The sequence below is a fragment of the Epinephelus moara genome, chromosome 8 (genome assembly GCF_006386435.1).
Source record: "Epinephelus moara isolate mb chromosome 8, YSFRI_EMoa_1.0, whole genome shotgun sequence".
Classification (NCBI taxonomy): domain Eukaryota; kingdom Metazoa; phylum Chordata; class Actinopteri; order Perciformes; family Serranidae; genus Epinephelus; species Epinephelus moara.
Window position 1 is genome coordinate 33,023,513 of NC_065513.1, and position 23,844 is coordinate 33,047,356.

The 23,844-nt window shown below is 39.9% G+C and overlaps 3 protein-coding genes across 3 annotated transcripts in view; 1 reads left to right on the top strand and 2 right to left on the bottom strand.

Annotated features, from left to right (window-relative positions):
* Window positions 1-1,161: 1,161 nt before the first annotated feature.
* On the bottom strand, window positions 1,162-5,406 carry LOC126395028 (zinc finger and SCAN domain-containing protein 2-like). Its single transcript, XM_050052220.1, has 2 exons — window positions 5,122-5,406; window positions 1,162-2,822 (listed from the first exon to the last, which is right to left on the bottom strand). The coding sequence occupies exons 1-2, from the start codon at window positions 5,291-5,293 to the stop codon at window positions 1,831-1,833; spliced, it is 1,164 nt and encodes a 387-aa protein (XP_049908177.1). The 5' UTR covers window positions 5,294-5,406; the 3' UTR covers window positions 1,162-1,830.
* Window positions 5,407-5,566: 160 nt separating this feature from the next.
* The window catches only part of LOC126394252 (zinc finger and BTB domain-containing protein 40-like), a 35,820-nt gene continuing 17,542 nt past the window's right edge, over window positions 5,567-23,844 (bottom strand). The window contains exons 4-9 of the mRNA XM_050050960.1: window positions 17,932-18,093; window positions 17,706-17,792; window positions 13,624-13,758; window positions 10,628-10,708; window positions 8,103-8,279; window positions 5,567-7,958 (exon numbers count right to left, since the gene is read on the bottom strand). Of these exons, the coding sequence (XP_049906917.1) occupies window positions 6,754-7,958; window positions 8,103-8,279; window positions 10,628-10,708; window positions 13,624-13,758; window positions 17,706-17,792; window positions 17,932-18,093 (1,847 nt within the window). The 3' untranslated portion in view covers window positions 5,567-6,753. The remainder of the gene's footprint in view (window positions 7,959-8,102; window positions 8,280-10,627; window positions 10,709-13,623; window positions 13,759-17,705; window positions 17,793-17,931; window positions 18,094-23,844) is intronic.
* On the top strand, window positions 9,884-12,339 carry LOC126395027 (zinc finger protein with KRAB and SCAN domains 8-like). Its single transcript, XM_050052219.1, has 2 exons — window positions 9,884-10,166; window positions 10,293-12,339. The coding sequence occupies exons 1-2, from the start codon at window positions 9,995-9,997 to the stop codon at window positions 11,318-11,320; spliced, it is 1,200 nt and encodes a 399-aa protein (XP_049908176.1). The 5' UTR covers window positions 9,884-9,994; the 3' UTR covers window positions 11,321-12,339.

The following is a 23,844-nucleotide window of genomic DNA, read 5'->3' on the forward strand; positions in this document are numbered from 1 at the left end:
TGGGCGCGGCATTAACTCAGCCCATAGGGACTTGAGTTGGGAACCGGAGGGTCGCCTGTTGAAGTCCCCCGACCTGACGAAATATGAAACGTGGCCTGGTGGCTGGAGAGGACAAGTTCACTTCCTGGTCACCAAACCCCCCCCCCCACAACCACCCAGGGTGCCTGACCAAGGTGGGGAGATTAATAAAGTATATTTAAAAAAAATAGTAATAAAGACACACTTATTTCAAATTGGGGAGATGAAACATCCAAGGCATATTTTTCCCATAAATGTATCATAGCATTGCAACACATTTGCAAGATGTATTTTTCTATAATGATGGTTTTGTTTTCTTTTCAGAGTCAGAAAAAAATTCACAGATGGTCTGGTTTTGCAATGCACCCTAATTTCAACTTCCCACTTAGCACTTTTCCCCAGTTTATTCATTCTTACTGTGTTTATATATTGCCCACAAACAATACAAGGACTCTAATCCGAATCTGGACCCAAATGCAATTTAATCCAGACCCTTTATAAGATTTCATGGAACCTGAATCAATTTAAATATCAGCTGCTTAATCCAACCTTCTTGACACTGTACACATTTTGCAAGTGAACCACTAGGACATATATTTGAGTATTGCTGATATAAAGCTATACATTAGCAGTGCTCAAGTACAAGTACACAGTGTTTAGACAATGTTTTCATTTCACTGTTTATATAAATCAAGCAACTTTTTACAATTTGTCAGAACTCTTGTTAAATTCAATTTTTTAAATTTGCTGGATGTTACGCTGCTAAATTTATGTATTTACTTGTTTATACGACAAGGACGAATGCATGAGACATTGCTTCATATGTAAAATACAAAGTAGATACAGGTTTCTACCCATGACTAATTTGCAACCCCTGTCCCTGGTTAGGCTTTTAGAATTAAACTTTAAGTTATATATATAAAAAGAGTAGGCAGAACTGCTAAGATGTGGAAGTGTATGTAAGAGAGGGTTTATTCCGTTTATAATTATTGCACTTTTATTCTCTGATATTAACTGGCATTAACCGGCGCTATTTTTATAATCAGTTAATCACTCATCAATCATCAAACAAAAATGGCAAAGATGAGACAGAACTTGGTCATACACAAACGTCAGATAATGCATGAAAATAGCAAAGAGAAGAAGGCATGTTTGTATTTATTGGACTTCTTACATGATCATAAAAACAACAATGGTCAGTCACTCTTAAATGTAAAATCCACTTCAGGTAAAGATGTGCAGGAGGCTTCATACAGATCCATATATAGAACACATGGTTCTTAAGTACTTATTAAACATATTAAATTAAAGTGATTGAGAAACTTCAGAAATCAACATTTGGCACAACCAACATCCATCATGATCACACCATTATTTTAACATCCACTGTAGTGAACTCACTGTAAACTCACATTTGTCCTTGATTTGGGAGATTATGATTGCTTTAGACATAATATTGCAAACAAAATAATAAGTAATACAGAGTCATACAAAGGAAAACTTTACATTAACATATTGACATATCATCCTTACTTTAATATTGTACATTCAGTAAGAGAACTGTAGCTACTGTAAATGTGGATTTCATTCGGTTGGTGAACTCGTATCCACAAAAGCTTCCGCTTGATATTTTCTCCTCTGTATATTGATCCCAGGTGTTTTTTCACAAGTGTGATTTGAGTAAAACTTTTCCCACAAATGCTGCAATTATGTTTTTTTGTTTACATGAACCACTAGAACTGAATAGTTTCCCACATATTTTGCAAATACAAGGCTACTCGTGTGTATGCATGCTTTGCCACATGAGACATATCAATATATAGTTTCCCACAGGTCTTCCAAGTGCTTCTCATTAGCGTGGGCTCGTCTCATGTGGACCAACAAGTTACTCTTGCGTCCGAAATCCCTTCCACACACTTTGCAAGAATACGGCTTCTCACCTGTGTGGGTTCTCATGTGCACTATCAAATCATCGTTACGTCTGAAATCTTTCCCGCATATTCTACAAAAATACGGCTTCTCGCCCGTGTGGATTCTTCTGTGAACGTTTAGTGTTGATGTCTGACTGAATCGTTTCCCGCAGATCTTGCAAAGGTATGGCTTCTCGCCTGTGTGGGTTCGCATGTGGACTTTCAAGACGCTGCTAAGTCTGAAATCCTTCCCACATATTTTGCAACAATACGGCTTCTCACCTGTGTGGATGGTCAGGTGTCTCTCCAGTGACGACTTACACTTAAATTCTTTTCCACACGTGTCACATGTGAAACACTGTTTACCTTTGTGAGCATTATAGTGAAACCCTGACAACTTAGGTTTGTCTATACTGTAACTGTGACTTCTGCTTTTGTGATCTCTCTTGTGTGGTTCTAACCCGGTATTTCTAGTGGATCCTGAGCCTCCGTGCTTGCCTCCTCTCAAATACTGGCTCTCAGCTACACGAGAGCTGTGCGAGAGGAGCTGGTAGTCACTGTTTGGTTCGGATCCCACAGAGCTTATAACTGAAATGTAGCTTAAATGGTTTTCCTCCCCCACACTTTGAGCTTCATCGATATCTAAGTACGGCGACTGATCGTCACTGTTGTCACTGTCCTCATAATTGGGAGTCATCATAAAGGTATCAGTCTCGTGATTCAGCACAAGTGGCTCTTCCTCCTGATTGGCGCAGAGGTCATCCTCTTCGTCTTTAATCTGTGAAAGCTCTGGGTCCTCTTGGTCCAGACTGGAGTTCCCATCTTGAATACAGAGCTGCTGGTCAGCGAGAGCCTCCTCCTCCTCCTCCATAGAGGCATGTTGCTGTGGGAGCTCTGGAGGGACAGAGAACAAACGGAATAAGACACCTTTGTGATGACAGAGTAACACACATCTATGTCTCAAAACCATTAGGGTGCTACAGTGGGAGAAATAATTACTACACAAACTTGTTTCCAATATATCTATTCACATGAAATTTAGACGAGACATTGGTAATAACACAATAAAACTACACTAAAAACAAAAGAATATTTAACACACTTACTGAAACCTATTTAACACTTTGTGGAGAAACCTTTGTTTGCAATGTCAGCTTCAAGATGTTTCCTGAACAATTAAACTAACCTCTCACAGTGTTGAGGTGAGATTTGTCTCGTTTGACCACATTACATTCTTCCATTGATCTACAGGCCCCTCATAAGGTTGTGTAGCAAACTTCAAACAAGCTCTTAGATAACAAGAAGAAAGTCTGTGTGGAAGAATGGGCCAAAATCCCACCTGAACACCCTGAGAGATTAGTTTCTTTATACAGAAAGCACTTAGTAGAGCATGCACACAATACATTAAAGCTGAGTCCTGATTTGAATCCAGCATGGACTTCAGCTGCATGTCATCCCCTCTCTCTCTCCTCTGTCTTTCCTTTCTTTCTCCAAGCTATAAGGGGAACTTAAAGAGCCTTAGATTACAGCGGCATACCCTCTAGTTACCCTGTAACTAAATGTAACTGATGACAGTAGAGCTGCATAAATTTGCAATCTGGCCTAGCGCAATATCCAAATTGCAGGAGCTGCAATTTTTTAAAGAAGGTAAAATATGTCACTGCACCATACTATTATAAATGAGTGCTACTACAGAGATGCCCTGACCTATAAATCATATTCAAGGTGTAAGGGGACAGGCTTGCTTGGTACAGTCTCCCAACAAAAAACACATCATCATTTTTGCATTTTTTTTGGTGTGTGAAAATGAAATGCAAAAATTACCATTACAACTAAAACTGTGCCTCATGCAGCATTATCTGTCAAAATAATCACAAGGGGGAACTACCACTGCATGTACATGTATCTTACCCTGCAACTACGGAGAACAATTTATTTCGATTTCACGTGCCTTAAAACATGGAAAAACTAAATGAACTGCAGTTTGCTATCACAAGAGTATATTAACCATACACAGTGTACATGTGATTCATACCTTGTTTTTTATCTTGCTGTATTTGTATTTATTTCCTAGGATGAAAGGAGGCCGTGCACAGAGCTGATAAAAGGTAAGCTTGCACCTTGAGGAGCTGTAATGCTAGTCAACCAAAATTGCCAGGGAAAAGACTGTTCACATTTTAACAATGTAGTTTGCTTGTTTGTTGGTATAAAACAAAATCACATATGATTTATTAAGTGATGCAGAAGTCATTACTCTATCTTCCCTATGCGCCCTGATGTTTGCTCAGTTTTATGACCAAACTCTGTAGCCTGTAATTGTAATAGAAATGGTAACCAACAGGTTCTCTCTCCAAGTTCCTCCGAAAAAAACATCAAGATTATTGCTCAGTGCGTCACAATACCCCAACAGAGTACGTAACCAGTGCTTAATAGAAGTATGAAGTATGAAGGTATAAACCTGGCTTGTTGGCTACCTCAAATTACGTGTCCACTCCTCACATACCCTGTAAATTATTTATATTCCTGTGGTCCGTAAGGGTCCTCAGATCAAAATAATAAAAAGGTTTTTTTTTTCCTTAAAAATTAATTCAAGTTGTGAATGTTGTTTTAACAGGATAAAGTGGTTTTGTGTCAGTATGCTGGGTGTGATAACTCTCTTTCTCTCTGTTGCTCTTTGGGAACTAGATCAAATTAATTATATGTTACCTGAAACCTAATTTGTATACAAGTAATATTCATTTTAATATAAATAAACAATGTGATTGTATTTCCCATCTTTACTGAGCAACAGTTTTGAGAGAAAGAAATTAAAGGTCTGTCCCAAATAAAGGCCTGTTGCTTCCAGTGATTTAAGCAAATTACAGCCTGGGCTATTAATAGAAGTTTTACGGTATATGTATTAGTCTGCTGCACTGTTACACCCGGAGTACACAAGATAAGACAGCAAATTGACTTCAGAGTAATTATACATCGCATGCTGTAATCTTTAACCCTTTCCCCTGTATAATTCCACTTTATTGCATGTAACTTTTCATGTATTAAAATGTCTGGAGCAGATTTCATGTGAATACAGTTAGCTGCATTGGAAACATGTTTCACGAAAACAATGCTGACGTGTTGAATAACACACGTAACCCCCAACTTTAATTAAGTCATGCTGTGTGTTTTCTTAGGACCATTGATGTTTACACACCTATCCTGTGCGTATTTATCTCAGGTTTGCAAACGACGTCCAACAGTCTGCGCTGACGGTCGAGCTCTTCTTCGTACTCGATGACGGTCTTCTCGAAAAATCCAAATATTTCTTCCGCAGCTACGGCGAGTCGCTCGTTGACAAACTCCCTCAAATACTCAACTGAAGACATTGTTGCCTAGTTACAAAAATGGAGTAATGAATCTGCACTACAGCTACAATGTCGTCTAACGGCTGCGGCTAACGCTACTAGCGCCTGTGTTGTTTACTTCCGCTGGACGTCACACTGTTAAGTTCCGACAGCGGAAGTTGGGGAGCGTTTAGTTCCGCTTCCAACTGACTGGTGGCATTTTATTCAGAACTTGTGTGTAAATATCAGTAAGCATTGTTTTGTTACCTCAATAATTGTGTATAAAAATACACTAATAATAATGATGATAGTAATAATATTCTTTATTTATAAACGCTTTTCAAAACGGAGTTACAAATTGCTTTACATGTCAATAATTAAAACAGACAAGACAAAAACAACAACTTTTAAAAGAACTGATAAAGGCACTTCAGTGTATAAAAACAGGAAATAAAAGACAGTCTAAATGAACTTAAAACTCAAGTAAAATCAGGAAAGGCTCTCTGATAAAAGTATGTTTTAAGAAAAGACATAAAAAGGGATCACTGACTCGGCCGACCTGATTTCCTCTGGCAGATTGTCCTTTTTAGTTTTCAGCTGGGACTATGGAACAGACAAAAGACCTCTGCCCGAGGACCTCAAAGTACATCCTGGCGTGTTCTGCACCAAGAGGTCGGAGATATAGCTGGGAGAGAGACCATGAAGAGCCTTAAAAGTAATCAGTAAACTCTTAAAATCTATTCTGGGACACACTGGGAGCCGATGTTAAGAGGCTGAAACTGCGGTGATGTGATCATGTCTCTTGGTTCTGGTTAAAAGTCTGGCAGCTGAATTGTGTACAGCCTGGAGTTGATAAATAGGTTTTTGATTCAGTCAAGAAAAGAGGCTGTTGAAGTCATCCAGGCGTGAAGAGATGAAGGCACGTAAAATTGTCTCTGTGCCTTTAAAAGCTGAAATGGATCAGATTTTTAAAAATATTTCTAACATGATAAAAACATGTTTGCACAAGCTTTGTGACGTGCTCCTCAAAACTTAAATTACTGTCAAACCAGATTCCTAGATTTCTTGCAACAGGTTTGATATTATCGCCAAGGACAGAAATAAGCAGCATGGAAGAGATATTGAATCATTATCATTCATGATGCATTCAAAATTTGAATCAAGTAAAAAGTGTCACACAGTGTGACTTGCTCAACCTCGTAGTGCAGCATGATCATCTTATCATTATCAGCTGTGTGCCAAAGGTGTGGTCTACTTAACAGTAAGTGAACCTGTGTCTCAGTACGATTGTTGATCTTGAAGAAGACCCAAAGGTCAAAACATCATCATCAAAATAAAAGAAATGCATATGGAGCCAGTGTGTGCGACACTTGTGTTCTGTAATCAAGTCAACTGCCAGTAACATAATTCTTGGTGTGCTTTACATGTGCCTGTGTCTGGGAGGCCCTTTCAGTAACCCATCCATGGCTGAATCATCTCCCACATATTTTACAAACACGAGGCTACTTCCCTGTGTGCGTCCTCATGTGATCTGCCAAATTAGATGCATCAAAGCAACCTTCCCCACAGGTCTCACATACGTACAGCTTCTCACCCGTGTGGTCTCTCCTAATGTGGATCGTCAGGTCACGACTAGCTGTGAAACCTCTCCCACATGTTTTGCAAGTATGTGGTTTCTCGCCTGTGTGGATTGTCATATGCCTTATCAATCCTGAAATGTCACAGAATCCTCTGTCGCATGTCTTGCAGACGTACGGCTTCACACCTGTGTGGGTTCTCATGTGGACATTTAAGTTGCTGCTACATTTGAAAGCTTTCCCACATGTTTTGCAGGAGTACGGCTTCTCGCCTGTGTGGGTTCTTAGATGAATGTTCAGTGAGGATGTCTGACGGAATATTTTGCCGCATGTGTTGCAAGTGTATGGTTTTTCACCCGTGTGGGTTCTCATGTGATTATTCAATACCGATTTGCCACGGAATCTTTTCCCACAGGTCGTGCAAAGGTACGGCCGCTCCCCTGTGTGGGTCCTCATGTGGACACTCAGGACACTGCTACATGTGAAGTCTTTGCCACATGTTTTGCAAGAATATGGTTTTTCACCTGTGTGTGTTCTCATGTGTTTCTGCAGTTGTGACTTATACTTGAAATCTTTTCCACATTTGTCACATTCAGAAGACCGTTTAGGTGTGTGAGTATTACGGTCAATCTCTGACAAGTTAGAGTTGCTAACATCGTTACTGTGACTTCTGATTTTGTGACATCTTCTCTTTAGTTTTGTCTCTGCGTCTTTAGCTAATCCCGAGTCTCCATGCTTGCCTTCTTTCTGCTCTTTGCTCTCAGCTACATGAGAGTTGTGAGAGAGGACCTGGTGGTCACTGTGTGCTTCTGATACCACAGAGTTTATAACTGGCATGTTGGCTACACACTCCTTCTCTTCTGCACTTAGAGTTTCATCAGGATTTGAGTCCAGAGTCTGATCTTCACCGAGGTCACTTTCCTCATGAGTAGGAGTCAATATAAAGGTATCAGCCTCCTCCTTCAGCTCAAGCTGCTCTCCCTCCTGACTGATGCAGAGTTCCTCCTCTTCCTCTTTAATCTGTGGAGGCTCTGGGTCCTCTTGGTCCAGACTGGAGGTCCTCTCCTGAATACAGAGCTGCTGGTCAGCGAGCACCTCCTCCTGCTTACAGACATGTTGCTGTGGGAGCTCTGGAGGAACAGGGAACAAAATAGATAGGATACTACTGTGACGATAGAAAGCACCTGCGCAGATAAATACAAGTCTGTATTTAAACCATTACTATGGCTTACACTCCCCTGATAGTTTTATAGACCATTAAAGTGTTTACACACCTGCCCCGAGTAACTTTACTTCAGGTTTCGCAACGATGTCCAACAGTCTGCGCTGGCGACTGATCTCTTCCTCATACTTCACGATACTTTCTTCAAAAACTCTGAATATTTCTTCAGCAGCAACAGTTAGTCTGTCTTTGACAAACTCTCTCAAATACTCTACTGAAGACATTGTTGTTTAATTACTAATGAAACGGAAAAAGTAACGACAACAGTTCATGCAGCACTGTACGTTCATGCCGTGTTATTTAAGTTAATCTTCTTCTTCTTCTTCTTCTTTGCATTTTTGGCAGATTGCAGTACTAAGTTTTAGGTGCACAGCGTCACCTACCGTACCGGAGTGTTTACAACAGGATCTAGTTTACACTAAGTGATAGGGTACATTTCCTTGGTACAACTGGTCTGACAATTTGTAAAGTATAACTCTAAGAAATCTCAAATCCTGCGGTCTTTCGGGAAAATACCGAGGTTATGGGATATTACAGGAAATATGTGAAAAAGTGTCTGTCTGTCTATCTATTTGTCAATCTATCTGTCAATCTACCTGTCTGTCTAACTATCTGTCTGTCCGTCCGTCCATCCATCCGTCCGTCCGTCTGTCTGTCTGTCTGTCTGTCTATCTATCTATCTATCTATCTATCTATCTATCTATCTATCTATCTATCTGTCTATCTATCTATCTATCTATCTATCTATCTATCTATCTGTCTATCTATCTATCTATCTATCTATCTGTCTACCTATTTGTCTGACTACCTATTTGTCAATCTACCTGTCTATCTATCTATCTGTCTGTCTGTCTGTCTGTCTGTCTGTCTATTTGTCAATCTATCTGTCAATCTACCTGTCTATCTATCTGTCTGTCCGTCCGTCCGTCCGTCCGCCCGTCTATCTATCTATCTGCCTGCCTGCCTGTCTGTCTATTTGTCAATCTACCTGTCTGTCTGTCTGTCTGTCTGTCTATCTATCTATCTATCTGTCTGTCTGTCTATCTATTTGTCAATCTACCTGTCTATCTATCTGTCTGTCTGTCTGTCTGTCTATCTATCTGTCTGTCTGTCTGTCTATCTATTTGTCAATCTACCTGTCTATCTGTCTGTCTGTCTGTCTGTCTGTCTGTCTATCTATCTATCTATCTATCTATCTATCTGCCTGCCTGCCTGCCTGCCTGCGTGCCTGCCTGCCTGTCTATCTACCTACCTATCTACGGTCGGTCAGTCAGTCGGTCAGTCTGTCTGTCTTTGCAATGAATACTCCGATCTTCCATCAATACACATTAAGGAATCTAGCTCGGAGTATATATGCATTATATAACATAAATGATTAATCAGTATCATAAATTAGCATCATAGCTACAATGTTGAATGACACCATAGCCTGTTTTGGTGTACAGTTGTAGGCTCAATTATTTGTTAAATTGTAATAATAATAATAATTAAATATAAAGGAAAGAAAGAAAGAAAGAAAGAGACATGGATCAAAAGAGGAAGGGTGGGGGGCCTCTACACAGGGCCGAGAACTTGGTGCTACGCTCCTGGCCAGAAGTATATAAGTAATGGAGACAATCTAAAGAGGGAACTAAAGAACTGTGAGGTGGGAATATTCAGTCTAAAGAATTCATTAGGCACTGAGGAAAAGAAAATATAAAAACTTGTTTGATTTTTTAAAAGAAACAAAGTAAAGATTTTTTTTAATCCTAATGGAGTACTGGGCTGTGGCCAGTAGGTAGCGGCAATGTGCCTTCAACGCCAGTTGGCACCTGCCATTAAAAAAGAAGTCGAAGAAGAAGAAGTAAACAATACAGGAGCTAGTAGCATTAGCTGCGCTCTCATGTCGGAAGACTATATTACAGTAGTAGTGCAGCTTATAATTTAATTTACAACGTCACAACAATGTCTTCCGTTGAGTATTTGAGGGAGTTTGTGAATGAGCGACTGGCTGTAGCTGCTGAGGAAATATTCGGAGTTTTTAAAAGGACTATCGTCGAGTACGAGGAGGAGCTCGACCGTCAGCGCAGGCTGCTGGAAAACGTCTGGAAACCTGGAATTAATTTAGGAATGACAGGTGTGTGACATTTAAATGCCTTATAGTATCCTAATGGCTGAAATTAACTCGTATTTTTCTGCTTGAATGTCTGTTTTCTCCATCATCGTAGTGGTGTCTTATCTATTTTGTCATCTGTCCCTCCAGAGCTCCCACACCAACATGTCTGTAAGGAGGAGGAGGTTCTCGCTGACCAGGAGAGGAGCTCCAGTCTGGACCAGGAGGACCCAGAGCCTCCGCAGATCAAAGAGGAGCCGGAGGAGCTCTGCACCAGTCAGGAGGGAGAGCAGCTTGAACTGAAGGAGGAGGCTGATACCTTTATGATCGCTCCTTATGAGGACAGTGACAACAGTGAAGATCAGACTCCATACCTGAACAGTGATGAAACTCAAAGTGTGGTGGAAGAGCAGCCTCTGAGCTACGTGTCAGTCATAAGCTCTGGGGGATCAGAGGCAAACAGTGACCACCAGCTCCTCTCTCACAATTATCACTATGTAGCTGGGAGCCAGGATCAGACAGGAGGCAAGCACGGAGACGCAGGATCATGCTCAGGAGATGCAGAGCTGAAACAACAGAGTCAACAACACAAAAGCAACACTTACACTTACCATGTATACAACCCTGCTATGTCGTCAATGCATCGCTTGAATACTCACACAGGTGAAAAGTCATTCAAATGTGACACGTGTGAAAGAGTTTTTAAGTCTAAGTTCCATCTGCAGAGACACCAGACGATACACACAGGTGAGAAGCCATATTCGTGCAAGATCTGCGGGAAGGACTTCAGACACAACAGCACCTTGAAAGTCCACATAAGAACGCACACGGGCGAGAAACCATATTCTTGCAAGGTCTGCGGGAAAAGATTCAGTGACAATTCCCCGTTGAAAAGGCACATGAGAGTCCACACGGATGAGAAGAAGACGTACACGTGTAAAACGTGCGGGAAGAGATTCTGTCAGATGTCAGATTTGAGAGCCCACGCGAGAATCCACACGGGCGAGAAGCCGTTTAAATGTGAAACGTGTGGCAGAGCTTTCAGACTTAGTGGTCACTTAAGGATCCACATCAGAGCACACAATGGTGAGAAGCCGTACGTTTGCAAGATCTGTGGGAATAGATACTTCCGTGTGTCTCATTTGCTAAATCATATGGCAGCACATACAGGCGAGTAGCCCTGTAGTCATCAAATGCGTGTGATGGTTCAGTTCTCATAGTTCATAGTCAAAACATACAAGAGCTCACACAAGTCATAATCACATAATTGCATCACTTGTGGGAAAAGTTTTACTTAAATCACATTACCTACTGGAGAAAACACTACATGCAATATACACAGGAGAAACCAGCAGCTGAAACTCCCATGGAGACATGTTTACTGACTAAATAAAGTACTAAATGTATACCATTACTACTACAAGAGGTCACAGTATCTTGTCGTCAACAATGCCATCAAGCTTTGTTTAACTAACCTTATTTTTTACCTTCATATTACTGTGTTACTTATATATTTGTTCGCAGCAGTATTTCTTCCAAACAATCATAATCTCTTATGACTTTGAAAAGTCTTTGTTGCACAATGGGTGCAACGTTTCTAGAGATGTTTGATCTGTTGAGTGAATTTTCTTTTAGTATATTTTGATGTTGAGGTTGTGTTGGGTCACTTGTATCGTCTTCCTGCCAACAATAATCTTGTCTTTTTTGTCTGCAACATGTCAAACATATTTATATTTTTTTATTGTATAATTTCTGTTGTGTCTGGCTTTTGAAGTGACACACTAATTGTAAATGATGTACCATGGTGCTATTAACGAATAAGCCTGAGTAGATCATATAATGATCAGTGCCCAAAGAGACATGGGCAACAAAATGCTGGTGTCTGAGCTCATGTATGTATTCTAAAAATAAAGATTAGTTTGGGGATGATGTGATAATACTGGAAACACTCTGAACTCTAAGGCTATAACCAAATGTTTTGATGTTGCAGCTCACTGGCTGGAAGTTAAGTTTCAGTAACATTTGCTAACATTTGGTAATTTGATCAATGGAGCTGCCTCGTATTGAACAAGCAGTGGTGCGATGTAACTACATGTACTTATTTACTGTATGTACAACATTGATGGTCATCAGATGGCCAAGATTACATGTAAATACCATGCCAACAGTTTGAATAAATAAATATATAAATATTGGAGGTATTCTTTGAGTATTTTGTTGCTACATATAGGTCTACAGGCAAATGTACTTTTCAGGCCTCTAAAATTACTTGACAGCTATAGTTACTTTGCTGATTAACATTTTTACACCTCAACTAGCTGCAACAAAAATCCCTATGCACACATCATGGCCTCAGTAACACTAAAAAGAGGCCATTGGACACGAGTACTTGCACTTTAATATTTTAAATGACATTTTCCTAATAGTAATTTGGCACATTTGCTAAAATTTTGAAAGTGTGTGTTATTGTCAAATTGTTCAATTTCATGAAAGTGAAAATGAAGTGGGGGCGTGTGCCACTTGTTGGGATTTTATTCTTTCTTTGTTGTCTCTCATGGACTGTTGGCAGTTTGTGTTCATGCTCCTCTTCCCTGTGAAGACCAACAATAACCTGGCGGACATTGCAGACTTGTTCTTCACATTTGATAGGCAGAACTACACCAGGTAACTGTACTGAACAAAGCTGTGACATTATAGATAAGTAAGATTATGAAACTTCAATGCTTATTAGACATAAGCCACACTTAACACTCAACAGGATCATTCACACTTCACCAGATTCCATGTCTGATCTGAGATCCTCCTCTCCAGCCTGAAACAGACTCATCTTGGTGTCATAGACCGCACCCATTTAGTAACCTTGAGATTTATCTAAGATAATAAAGTAGCTACATGCGAAACAAATAGCAGACGTTATATTGTTGTGAGCCTAAAATGTGTCATTTGCCCGTTTTTTACCAATAAAGAGTAAATATAGCATGTCAGTGATGTTTCCATTTGTTTCCTGTTGCCCAAATTATATGAAAAAGTGGGTTCATTTGTTTTTACCTGTCTCAATTCAGGGCCGAAGGCTGCAAATGAAGACAGATTGCGTCACATGGGCGCAACCAAGGCTTTCCTATTTCGAAGGCTCCCTCAAATGCAGCCAAGAGATGCAGCCTTCTTTCCTAGAATTTGGAGAATGCAACAGATGAATCCTTCGTGGCCCAGCCTATCCCAAGATGCATTGCGTGCCGGTGATGATAAGTGAAGTTACCTAACAGTTGTTAACTAGCTATCGGTTAACTGTTAACATTACTATCAGCTAAAAGCACACAGTTTAAATAATCTTAATTTAATGAGTTTACCTGAAAACAGACCATCAGCCTGAAATATATGAAATGGCAGTGTCTCCGACGGTGAATCATCTCCTCAAGTATTAAATAAGAAATATATATATACATGGGTCCATGATTTAGGACTAAGTAACTTACTAGCTTACTGGTTGGTACTAGCTGGGTGCTAGGTAACAGGAGCGCCAACAGATTGGGGCGAGAACAACTGGTGAATGATGCAACCAGGAAATCCTCCAGAGACCCTTTGATTTGGCTGATGCGTCCTTCAAAGGCTGCAGCTCCTGAATTGAGACACAGCTTGTGTATTGTGTCTAGTTCAGGAGTTATGAAAATCTGCGTTTTTCGCCATTAGCGTGGACATCAAGTCAAGATGGCCACCAAACCAACCCCTTGGGCCATGACTTGACCTTGGCAACAAGAGAAACCGGGACCTTGTTTCTCCTGCAAGACTATTGTGCTTTATATTTTCTCATATATTGTCGACAGCGGCCTGATTCTGCCAGTAGAGAGTTCCTAATATTCCCCAAATCTTTATTTCTAACATGTTTTCTGAAGATATCAGTAACTTTTTTGCACTGCAGATGTGGATGAAAGAATGACAATGAGAACATTAAGTTTTCCCAATTGAAAGAAGGTGACACCAGGAAAGGGACACCAACTGCAGTAAGTAGTTTTAATGATAAATTATATAAACATGCTTTGGCCTGTCAGCGTTTAAAAGAAAAGTGTCAGATAAATAAGAACCGAGCAGCAGTGATGTTCAGCCTTCAGTCAGCCTGGAGCCACAGAGCCAGGCAGCTGTGAGCTGAGCATGCGGTGACGTAGGCCTTTACAAAATACCATATTTTCTCATAGGGCACACATTTGTAAGTGATTAATAAGTTGCTGCAAATACTTGGATTAATGGACCGATAACTAATAACAATTCTCCAACTCAGTCAGATTTATTTGTCATGCCGACATCAACTTGTGTACACATGATGAGACCTGACGTGAGATTTGATCGTTCACATCCACACTGATAAATGCAGAGGTTTGTGTGGACCGTACACCCAGTTTTCTGTAATGTCTTTGTTCCATAAATGAGGGCCAAAGACTTTCTTCCCGTCATGATTCAGTGTGCACACAGCACCAGCCTCAGGTGGCCAGACAGGTTATCACAAGGCAAAGTATCATGAGCATAAATTACAAACACAAAGAATTACCGCAGTTTATAACTGTTTTTCGTATGTTGTCACGTATTAAAAAAGAGCCACAATGAACATAGTTAATGGCATACTTGACTACAATTGATTTAAACAGTATTTGTATAAAAATGATTCTGTCCAAAGCTTTTTGATCCATTGAAGCAGCTGATCACTGTAACTGTGATCACCATATATTGTTTCCATTGTATTTCAAAGATGCAATATGAGCTACCCAGCCTACAAGGCATCCTATCACATTTCTAACTTTTTTGCATTCATCCACAATTCTTTTAAAAGTTCTCTACGTTATAATCTGGAGTCAAAATAAACTTTTTCTTAATGATTTCCATGGAGTTTCTAACGAGTATTTTCATCTAATCATCTTCCCTCTGAAGAACATGACTTTAATTTTTCAACTGCAGGCTTAAATCCCCATTTTCCCAGACAGTTCAACTTCATTTATTCATTTTTGCAATTCTTTTTACTACATAGTATTTCCGTCAGTGGATGTGACACTTTTAAATCATCCTCTAAATTAGTGGTTCCCAACCTTTATCTTAATCGACCCCTTTTCTATCACTGAGTCAACTGATGACCCCTGACCTAGTGATGGTGGACATTCTATAGTGAATTCAATGCATATCACCAAGTGTGTTTTTCTTGGTATTGGAGGTAGCAAGGACATACATCTAGCTTACTTTATTCCTCAAGGAAATGTGATACTCTTCTATAAACTACTACTTTTAATTAACGTCATCTGTTGTTACCTTGCGGAAAATGATTACGTATTAAACAAAAAAAAAATGTATTCAGTGCGTATCAATAACAGCACAGAACAACTGATAAACTGTCACTTAACCCAAACAGTGAGCACAATAACTGCAGGAAGTTTGTGGAAAATGAATTTTGAGCAGAGTATTTATTTCTTGTCAAAATTGTGTCATATGTATGTATAATTTAAAAAAAAAAAAACATACATACTTCATACAATGGGTCTCTTTTTTGATATATTTTCTTCTTGAGGCTTGACCATTGTTCTGTTACTCTTTGGTTGTTTTAACTGTGAATTTTTCTAAAGCAGGACGACACTGTTTAGCAGAGAGTGAAGGCTCTGTGAATATAGCTTGAGTTCAGGTCGTCACTATGCCCTTAACTTGTGAGACTTTTTGAAAAGCGTAGAATCTTAAATAGTGATCTAAACTGAAGGCCTTGTGACCCCCCCGTGAAGCTTCAGTGACTCCTAAAGGGGGTCGGGAGCCCAGGTTGGGAACCACTGCTCTATTTAACCTGCAGCCAGTGAGCCACAACATTGAAATCCTCTTGCATGTTATAACTTAACTCACTGAAAAGAACTATTCCTCACTGTGACTACTTTCACTTTTGATGCTGCCATAATGAACAGACTTTGCTGGTAGCTGCAGACATCAGGGTGAATCTGGTGTTCTTATTTCATACACAGCATTTAGCCGCTTTAGGCACTAGTCCTGGTTTACATTACAACCACATGGGTTGTTACCAGGGTTGGAAAATACCTTCTTTGTCCACCTTCAAAAATGTACCAGCCACTTCATAGATTACCATTGTTTTTTTGGCGAGTGATTGAAGCAAATTTAGCCGCCACAATAACGTTACTGCTCGTAGTTAACATAATCCTCCACCGCACCAAGGTGGGAACATCAGTCTGAGTAACTGGCAGCATGTAGCACACCATCTACAATGTGTTTGTCTCGTTCATAGCTCAAAAACAGCACAGTATGTCAAGTAATAGTGCAGTCATCAAGTTAAAGCAACCACAAAATACATAAAAAGTTTCTCAGCCTCAACATCAGAGTTCACAATCCACTCTAATACCGTAAGCAAGGTTTAATAGATTTAAAATAATATAAATGTAACAGGTGAAACATTTGTATGTATGATGCACGCATTGTACAACAAGGATGTTTCAAAGAGTTAAAAGATTATGGCTGTTAAAAAAAATTACTGTTGTTACCAAAAATATATGATGGGGGAATAAAAGTTCATTTTAAAACTTGCTGGAATTGTTAATGATGTAACAATTCATGACAGTAAGATATTGTGACCTCTTCTTTATAGGAAATGCGTAGCACACTACTACAAGCATATGATATTAGAAAAGTGTTCATGTCAGTGGGTGAGTGTTCACTCCAGAGGGGTCTCGGCTTGATGGTTTGTCCCGTTTATGGATTGATTTGTGAAAAACTTCTTCCACAAAGTTCATTCATGTAGCTCGTCACATTAAAACTACTTGTCTGTATGCAATCTCAAATGCCTCTCTAATTCAAACACTCCAAAGAATCGTTTCCCACAGATCTTGCAAAAGTACGGCATCTCACCGATGTGGGTTCTTCTCATGTGGGCCCACAAGCTGCTGTTGCGTCCGAAATCTTTCCCACATGCTTTGCACATATATGGCCTCTCGCCCGTGTGGGTTCTCATGTGGACTGTCAGCTCGCCGCTCTGTCTGTAAGCTTTGCCGCACATTTTGCAAGAATATGGCTTCTCGCCTGTGTGGACGCTCACGTGTCTCTGCAACACTGACTGGAACTTAAAGTCTTTCCCACATGTGTCACATATGTAGGAGCGTTTACCTGTCTGCGTATTATTGTAGTGTTGGATACCAAACAAATTCGGGTTGTCTGCATTGTCACTGTGACTTCCGCTAGTGTGATGTCTCCTCTGTGATTCTGGCTCTGTATCTCTACTAAATCCCGAGTCTCCATGCTTGCTTCCTGTCTGATACTGGCTCTCAGACATATAGGGGTTATGAGAGAGGGGATGGTGGGAAATGTTTGGTTCTGACACCATAGAGCTTGTAACTGACGTGTAGCTATGAGGCTTTTCTTCATCGATACTCATGTATGGAGTCAGATCATCACTGTGGTCACTTTCCTCATGAGAAGAAGTCAACATGAAGGCATCAGTCTCCTCCTTCAGCTCAAGCTGCTCTCCCTCCTGACTGGTGCAGAGCTCCTCCTCTTCCTCTTTAATCTGTGGAGGCTCTGGGTCCTCTTGGTCCACACTGGTGCTCCTCTCCTGAATACAGAGCTGCTGGTCAGCGAGAGCCTCCTCCACCATACAGGCACGTTGCTGTGTGGGCTCTGGAGGGACTGAGAACAAAAGGAATTCACTATTGAGACGACATAAAAACATCTGAACAGAAAATACAAGTCTGTATTTAAACCATTTGGGTCCTATGTAAGTTATATTCCTCTGCTGTTTATTAAATATCGCTCAGGTTTAACTCACCTGTATTGTTTAACTTCGTTTTAGGTTTCCAGACGTTTTCCAGCAGTCTGCGCTGACGATTGATCTCCTCCTCGTACTCGACGATAGTTGTTTTAAAAACTCCGAATATTTCTTCAGCAGCAGCAGTTAGTCTCTCGTTGACAAACTCTCTCAAATACTCAACTGAAGACATTGTTGCTTTATTAGTTTTTAAATAACTGTCTTCACTGCGACGACAATATCGCCCTCCTGCTAGCTCACCACTGCGTGCGGCTAACGCTACCAGCAGCGCTTGTGTTGTTTACTTCCGGTGGTGTCACACTGTGAAGTTCCGACAGTGGCGGTGGATCTTCTTCTTCTTCTTCTTCTTCTTCTTCTTCTTCGTCTTCTTCTTCTTTCTTTTTATGGCGGTTGGCAAACAACTTTTCAGGTGCATTACCGCCACCTTCTGGACTGGAGTGTGGAACAGAATATACTATGTATTAAATTTTTTTTACAAGCCCTGTTGCTTCCAAAAACCTAAAAATCTCTCCAAATACAACATCCCCTGAGTTTCTCCTCAATATATCTGCTACATTAAACGGTATCTTATTTCTCTTAAATGCTGCTTTGAGTGTGTTTCTCTGTGTTTGGTACTTTGGACACTGGAAGAGGATATGTTCTACAGTTTCTCCTGACTCACAATGTTCACAATTTCCTGTTTCATGTTTCTGTATTATGAATAATGTGCTATTTAACCCCGTATGACCAAATCTCATGCGTGATATGATGTCTTCTTCTTTGCTGCTCCTATGACATTCTCTCATTTCTCCAACATTCCTTTGTATATTGTAAAAATGTCGACCTCTGCTCTCTCTGTCCCATTGCTTCTGCCATTTCTTCTTCATCTCTGATTTTACTATACTTTTAATCTCGGCTTTACTGTATGTTACAACCATTGATATTTGTTCTTTTCTTGTTGCACTCTTGGCATACTTATCGGCCAGTTCATTCCCCTCAAATCCTATATGTGCTGGAACCCAAATGAACTTGATCTCTACTCCTGCTCTCTTTATTCCCTGTAATATATGTGCTATCTCGAATATTATATCTTGTCTTATATCTGACTGAATCTGTTTTATACTGACCAATGCACTACTGGAATCTGATGCTATAAGCACTTTACCTGGTCTGACTTCATGTACCCAGTTCAATGCCATATGAATGGCCAGTAGCTCTCCTGTGTATATTGCTAAATCATCATTGACTCTTTTATTCAATACAATATTTAAATCTGGAACTACAAATGCTATTCCTACTCTGTTTTGTCCTGATTTGGATGCATCTGTATATACTTTAATAAACTGACTGTATTTTCTATTTATATATTTGTTCACTTCACTCACACTCACACTTTTCCCTTTTTCTTTCTTTAGTAATCTCAAATCGATAATTGCCTCTTCCAGTGTCCAAGGTGGGACAATAGAAAGTGGAACTGTTTTACTCATATTTTTATCAGCTATCCTACTGTCTTTAACCCGGTTTTCAATTGTCCATCCAAAACTTTGTACCTTTCTTCTTTCTTTCTCTTGACATGGTTTTAAAATATTCTGAGCTGGATGGTTTTCTCCATGTCCCCTTAAATGTGCCCAATATATCAATGATATTTGCTCTCTTCTAATTTCTAGAGGCATTTCACCCATCTCTACTTGCAAGGCTGACACTGGAGTGGTTTTCTTTGCACCACAACACACTCTTAGTGCTTGATACTGTATGCTATCCAGTTTTTTTAACATTGTTTTTGATGCAGATTCATATACTATACATCCATAATCTAATACTGACCTGATTAAACCAATATATACCGTTTTCAATGATGCTCTATGTGCTCCCCAATCTCTTCCTTTCAAACACCTAATAATATTCAATATCTTTTTACACTTTCCTACTACTTTTTCAATATGTGTTTTCCAAGTAATCCTTTTGTCAAACCACATCCCTAAATACTTAAAACAATCCACTATTTCTAAATCTTGCTCATATAACTTAAGATTGATTTGGTTTTGTATTCTCTTTTTGGTGAAGACAACCACTTTTGTTTTGTTAACTGAAAATCTAAAGCCCCACTTCAATGCCCAAGCTTCTACCTTTCCAATAGCCTCCTGCAATTTCCCGACAATAAATGCAATATTTCGCCCCCTTTTCCACATAGCCCCATCATCTGCAAATAACGAAACACCAATAGAACTGCATACGTTACTAAATATGTCATTTATCATGATTGAAAATAAAATCGGACTAATAATACTACCTTGAGGGGTTCCATTCTCAACTGTGTAGTTTTCACTCAAGTTTTTACCCACCCTTACTGATATCTTCCTGTTAGTTAGAAAATTCTTGATCCATCTAAATATTTTCCCTCTTATTCCCATATGATATAATTTAATAAGCACCCCCTCCTTCCACATCATATCGTACGCTTTTTCCACATCGAAAAACACAGCCACTATACTTTCTTTATTTACATGGGCTCTCCTTATCTCATGCTCTAAGCATAAAGCAGGATCTACCGTGCTCCTTCCTTTTCTGAATCCACTTTGATAGCATTTTAATTCTCCCCTTGTTTCTAAATAATAATTCAACCTTTCATTAATCATTTTTTCCATAGTTTTGCCTATATGAGATGTTAGAGCTATTGGCCTGTAGCTCTCTGGCAAACTCGAGTCCTTACCTGGCTTACAAATAGGAACAATTATAGATTCTTTCCATTGATTAGGTAAGTTCCCCTCTTCCCATATCTTATTGTACAATTTCAATAACACCTCTTTACTTTGATCACTAAGATTATCTAACATACAATAGTTTATTTCATCTTTTCCTGGAGTTGTTTTTCCAGTTTTTTTTAAAGCATTATTCAGTTCTGTCACTGAAAACTCCATATTAATTACATTTCCGTATTCTTCTTCACCTTGTATCGTTTCAATATTTTCTAATACTGTTTTTTCCCTGCCTTCTTTCTCTTTGTTACTCAAATTTTCTGTACTGTGTACCTTAGCAAAGGTTTGTGCTAATAGCTCCGCTTTTTCCTTGTCCTCTATTATAAAGTTCCTGTCATTTTTCATTACTGGATATCCGTATTCTTTCCTATTACCTGACATTCTTTTGATCATACCCCACACTCTTTCCAACGGTGTACTCCTACCAAGTGACTCACAATACTTTCTCCAATACTCTCTTTTTGTTCTTTTTATTACTCTCCTCACTGTTGCCTGTTGTTTCTTATAATTTATTAAATTCTGAAAACTAAGAGCTTTTTTCAATACCTTAAAGGACTTGTTTCGAGCTTTTATTGCCTCAGTACATTCATTTGTCCACCATGGTACTAATCTTTTCTTTTTATTCCCACTGCTTCTTGGAATAGACTCCTTTGCTGCCTCAATTATATTTTTGCAAATTTCATTGTTCAGTTCATTAATCGACGTATTTACATTTATCATTCTCATTTTACCCTCACTCAATATTCTGAACTTATCCCAGTTTGCTCCCTCAAATTTCCATCTCCCCTCTCTCTTGCTCTGATCAATGACACTTTCCATTCCTATACTTATATATATTGGATAGTGGTCACTACCCACTGTGCTCCTCCTTAATACTTCCCAATTACTTTTCCCTGCCAAAGGTTGTGAGACCAATGTGAGATCTATTGATGACTCTGTGCCCCTTGCCAAATTCACCCTTGTGCCTGCACCAGTATTTAAACATACCAATCCTTTGTCATCTAGTATTTCCTCTATTACTTCCCCATTTGAGTCATCCTGGTCCCCCCACACTGTGCTATGTGCATTAAAGTCTCCACACCAGACTATTTTCCCTCTCCAATCATCAAGAATACCTTCCATTTCTTCTTTTTTTAATTGTTTGCATGGATTATAGAAATTAATTACTTTTATGCGTCCCTCTTTTGTCCAGACCTCTATAACTACTACCTCTAATTCTTGTGATTTTTGTAATTCTTGTACACAAATAAGATCTGGTTTTTCCTTTAACTCGCCGATATATTTCTTAAACTCTTGTCCATTTGCAATGAGACTCCTAGCATTCCATTGGAGTATGTACACTATGACATGTAGGGGCTGCTGCTTGCTGATGTCCCTTCTCCCTGACTAAGGTCTGCTTGTATTTTTTCCCAGGATAACTCCTTCATATTCAGAAATTTTGCTGCTGCCTTTACAATTATTTTGATTTCTTCTGTTTTAGTTTTTGCTTGATCTGAGCAGTTTATGACATATGCAAGAAAAAGTACTAGTTTTTCTGTTGACAGTCCCGTCTGCTGGTTTAACACACTTGACTTCTTTGCTTCCTCCATCTCTTCCACCCTTTTTTCTTTGCTCACAATCTTTATTGCTTCTGCGTATGTCACTCTCTGCTCTGCCCTGACTTGTTGAATTTCAACAGCCTGTTTCCTCACTGTACAACCTCCATAAGCCGCTGTATGATTTCCCCCACAGTTACAACATTTAACTGGGTTGTTGTTTCCACATTCCCCATACAGATGCTCCCCTCCACATCTCCCACACCTCTGTTTTCCCCTACACACTGTAGCGACGTGACCATATCTTTGGCACTTGTAACACCTGATAAGAGGCTGAACATATGCTCATTAAAACTCATATGTCCTATCATGACCTTATCCGGCAGAAATTGATCTTTAAATTCTAGCATCACTGACATGCTGTCAACTTTCACCCCATCTCTGAATGCCTGCAGGCGCTTAATTTCTTTAATTGATCCTCCCTTAATCATTTTTTTTTAACTCCTCTAGGTTTTCTCCCAAGAGTATTCCTGAAATCACTCCTTTGGCGCCGCTCCACCTTCCAACTACTTTCCTCTCAGCAACTTCTTTTTCACATACCCTTTGTAGCTTGAGTGCCTTATCCCTTTGTCCTGCATTCTTGCATTTCAAAAACAGGCTGCCGTCTCTTAAGACTTTCGCTACTTCAATATCTCCAAGTGCTTTCCTCAAACAACTCGTCAGCGTGATCGGACTCACCGATGATATCTCTTGTCCTGTCTTGAATTTCATAATTACTTTAAACTCCTCTGCCATGTGTTTTTTCCGCATATCATTTCTTTCCTCATCATCAGTAAGAGAGCGTTTACTAGATGTCATTGTCATACTACTGCTCTCCTTTCCACCTGTCTTCCTCTGACTCTGAACTGTTTTCCATATCTCCATATCCTCCTCATCAGACCCGCCACCACTACTACTTGCCATTCTGCTCCAGTCACAGTCCAGATTATGCCAAAAACCACCGATCTTCTCCGGCGTTGCTGTCAACAAACACCGATTTTTCGCCTTCACTAACTCTCTGTCTTCCGCGTGTTCTGAAAACTGTCGTGAAGCGTCCTCGTCGCAAGCAATAGGCTCATTCGAGATGAACTGCGCCTCGCCTGGAAAGTAGACGAGAGCAGGCGGCCGCAGCGGGGGGCGGTGACAAAAAGCCGCGGTGAAGTCGGACAGTTTCCCGACAGTTTCCAGCGGCCTTCAATCCGTACAGGAAGTCACAGACACACTAACATCCTGTCTGGAATGATGTCAATTCATTAAAAAAGTGATCAGACCCATATATCAGCTTGTTTTCACCATCAGTCACACAACATGTTTTCTGTTCACAGAATAAACCTTCAGATCAGACAAACACAATCTTAATCTCTAAAATTCAACACAAATGACTAGTTTATCTAAAACGTCATATTGTTGAGTCAACATCTGAACCAATCAGCTGTTAGATTAGGTGAGAGCCAGGCGGTGCAGTCGGTGGAGAGCAACTGCAGCGCCTGGCTCTAAAAACTGCGGCCGCCTCGCTCTCGCGGTTTTATCGCCGTCCACTTTTGTAATACGTCAGAGCAAGTCGGGATGAAGTCGGACACAAAACTAACCGGCATGCATTGTGC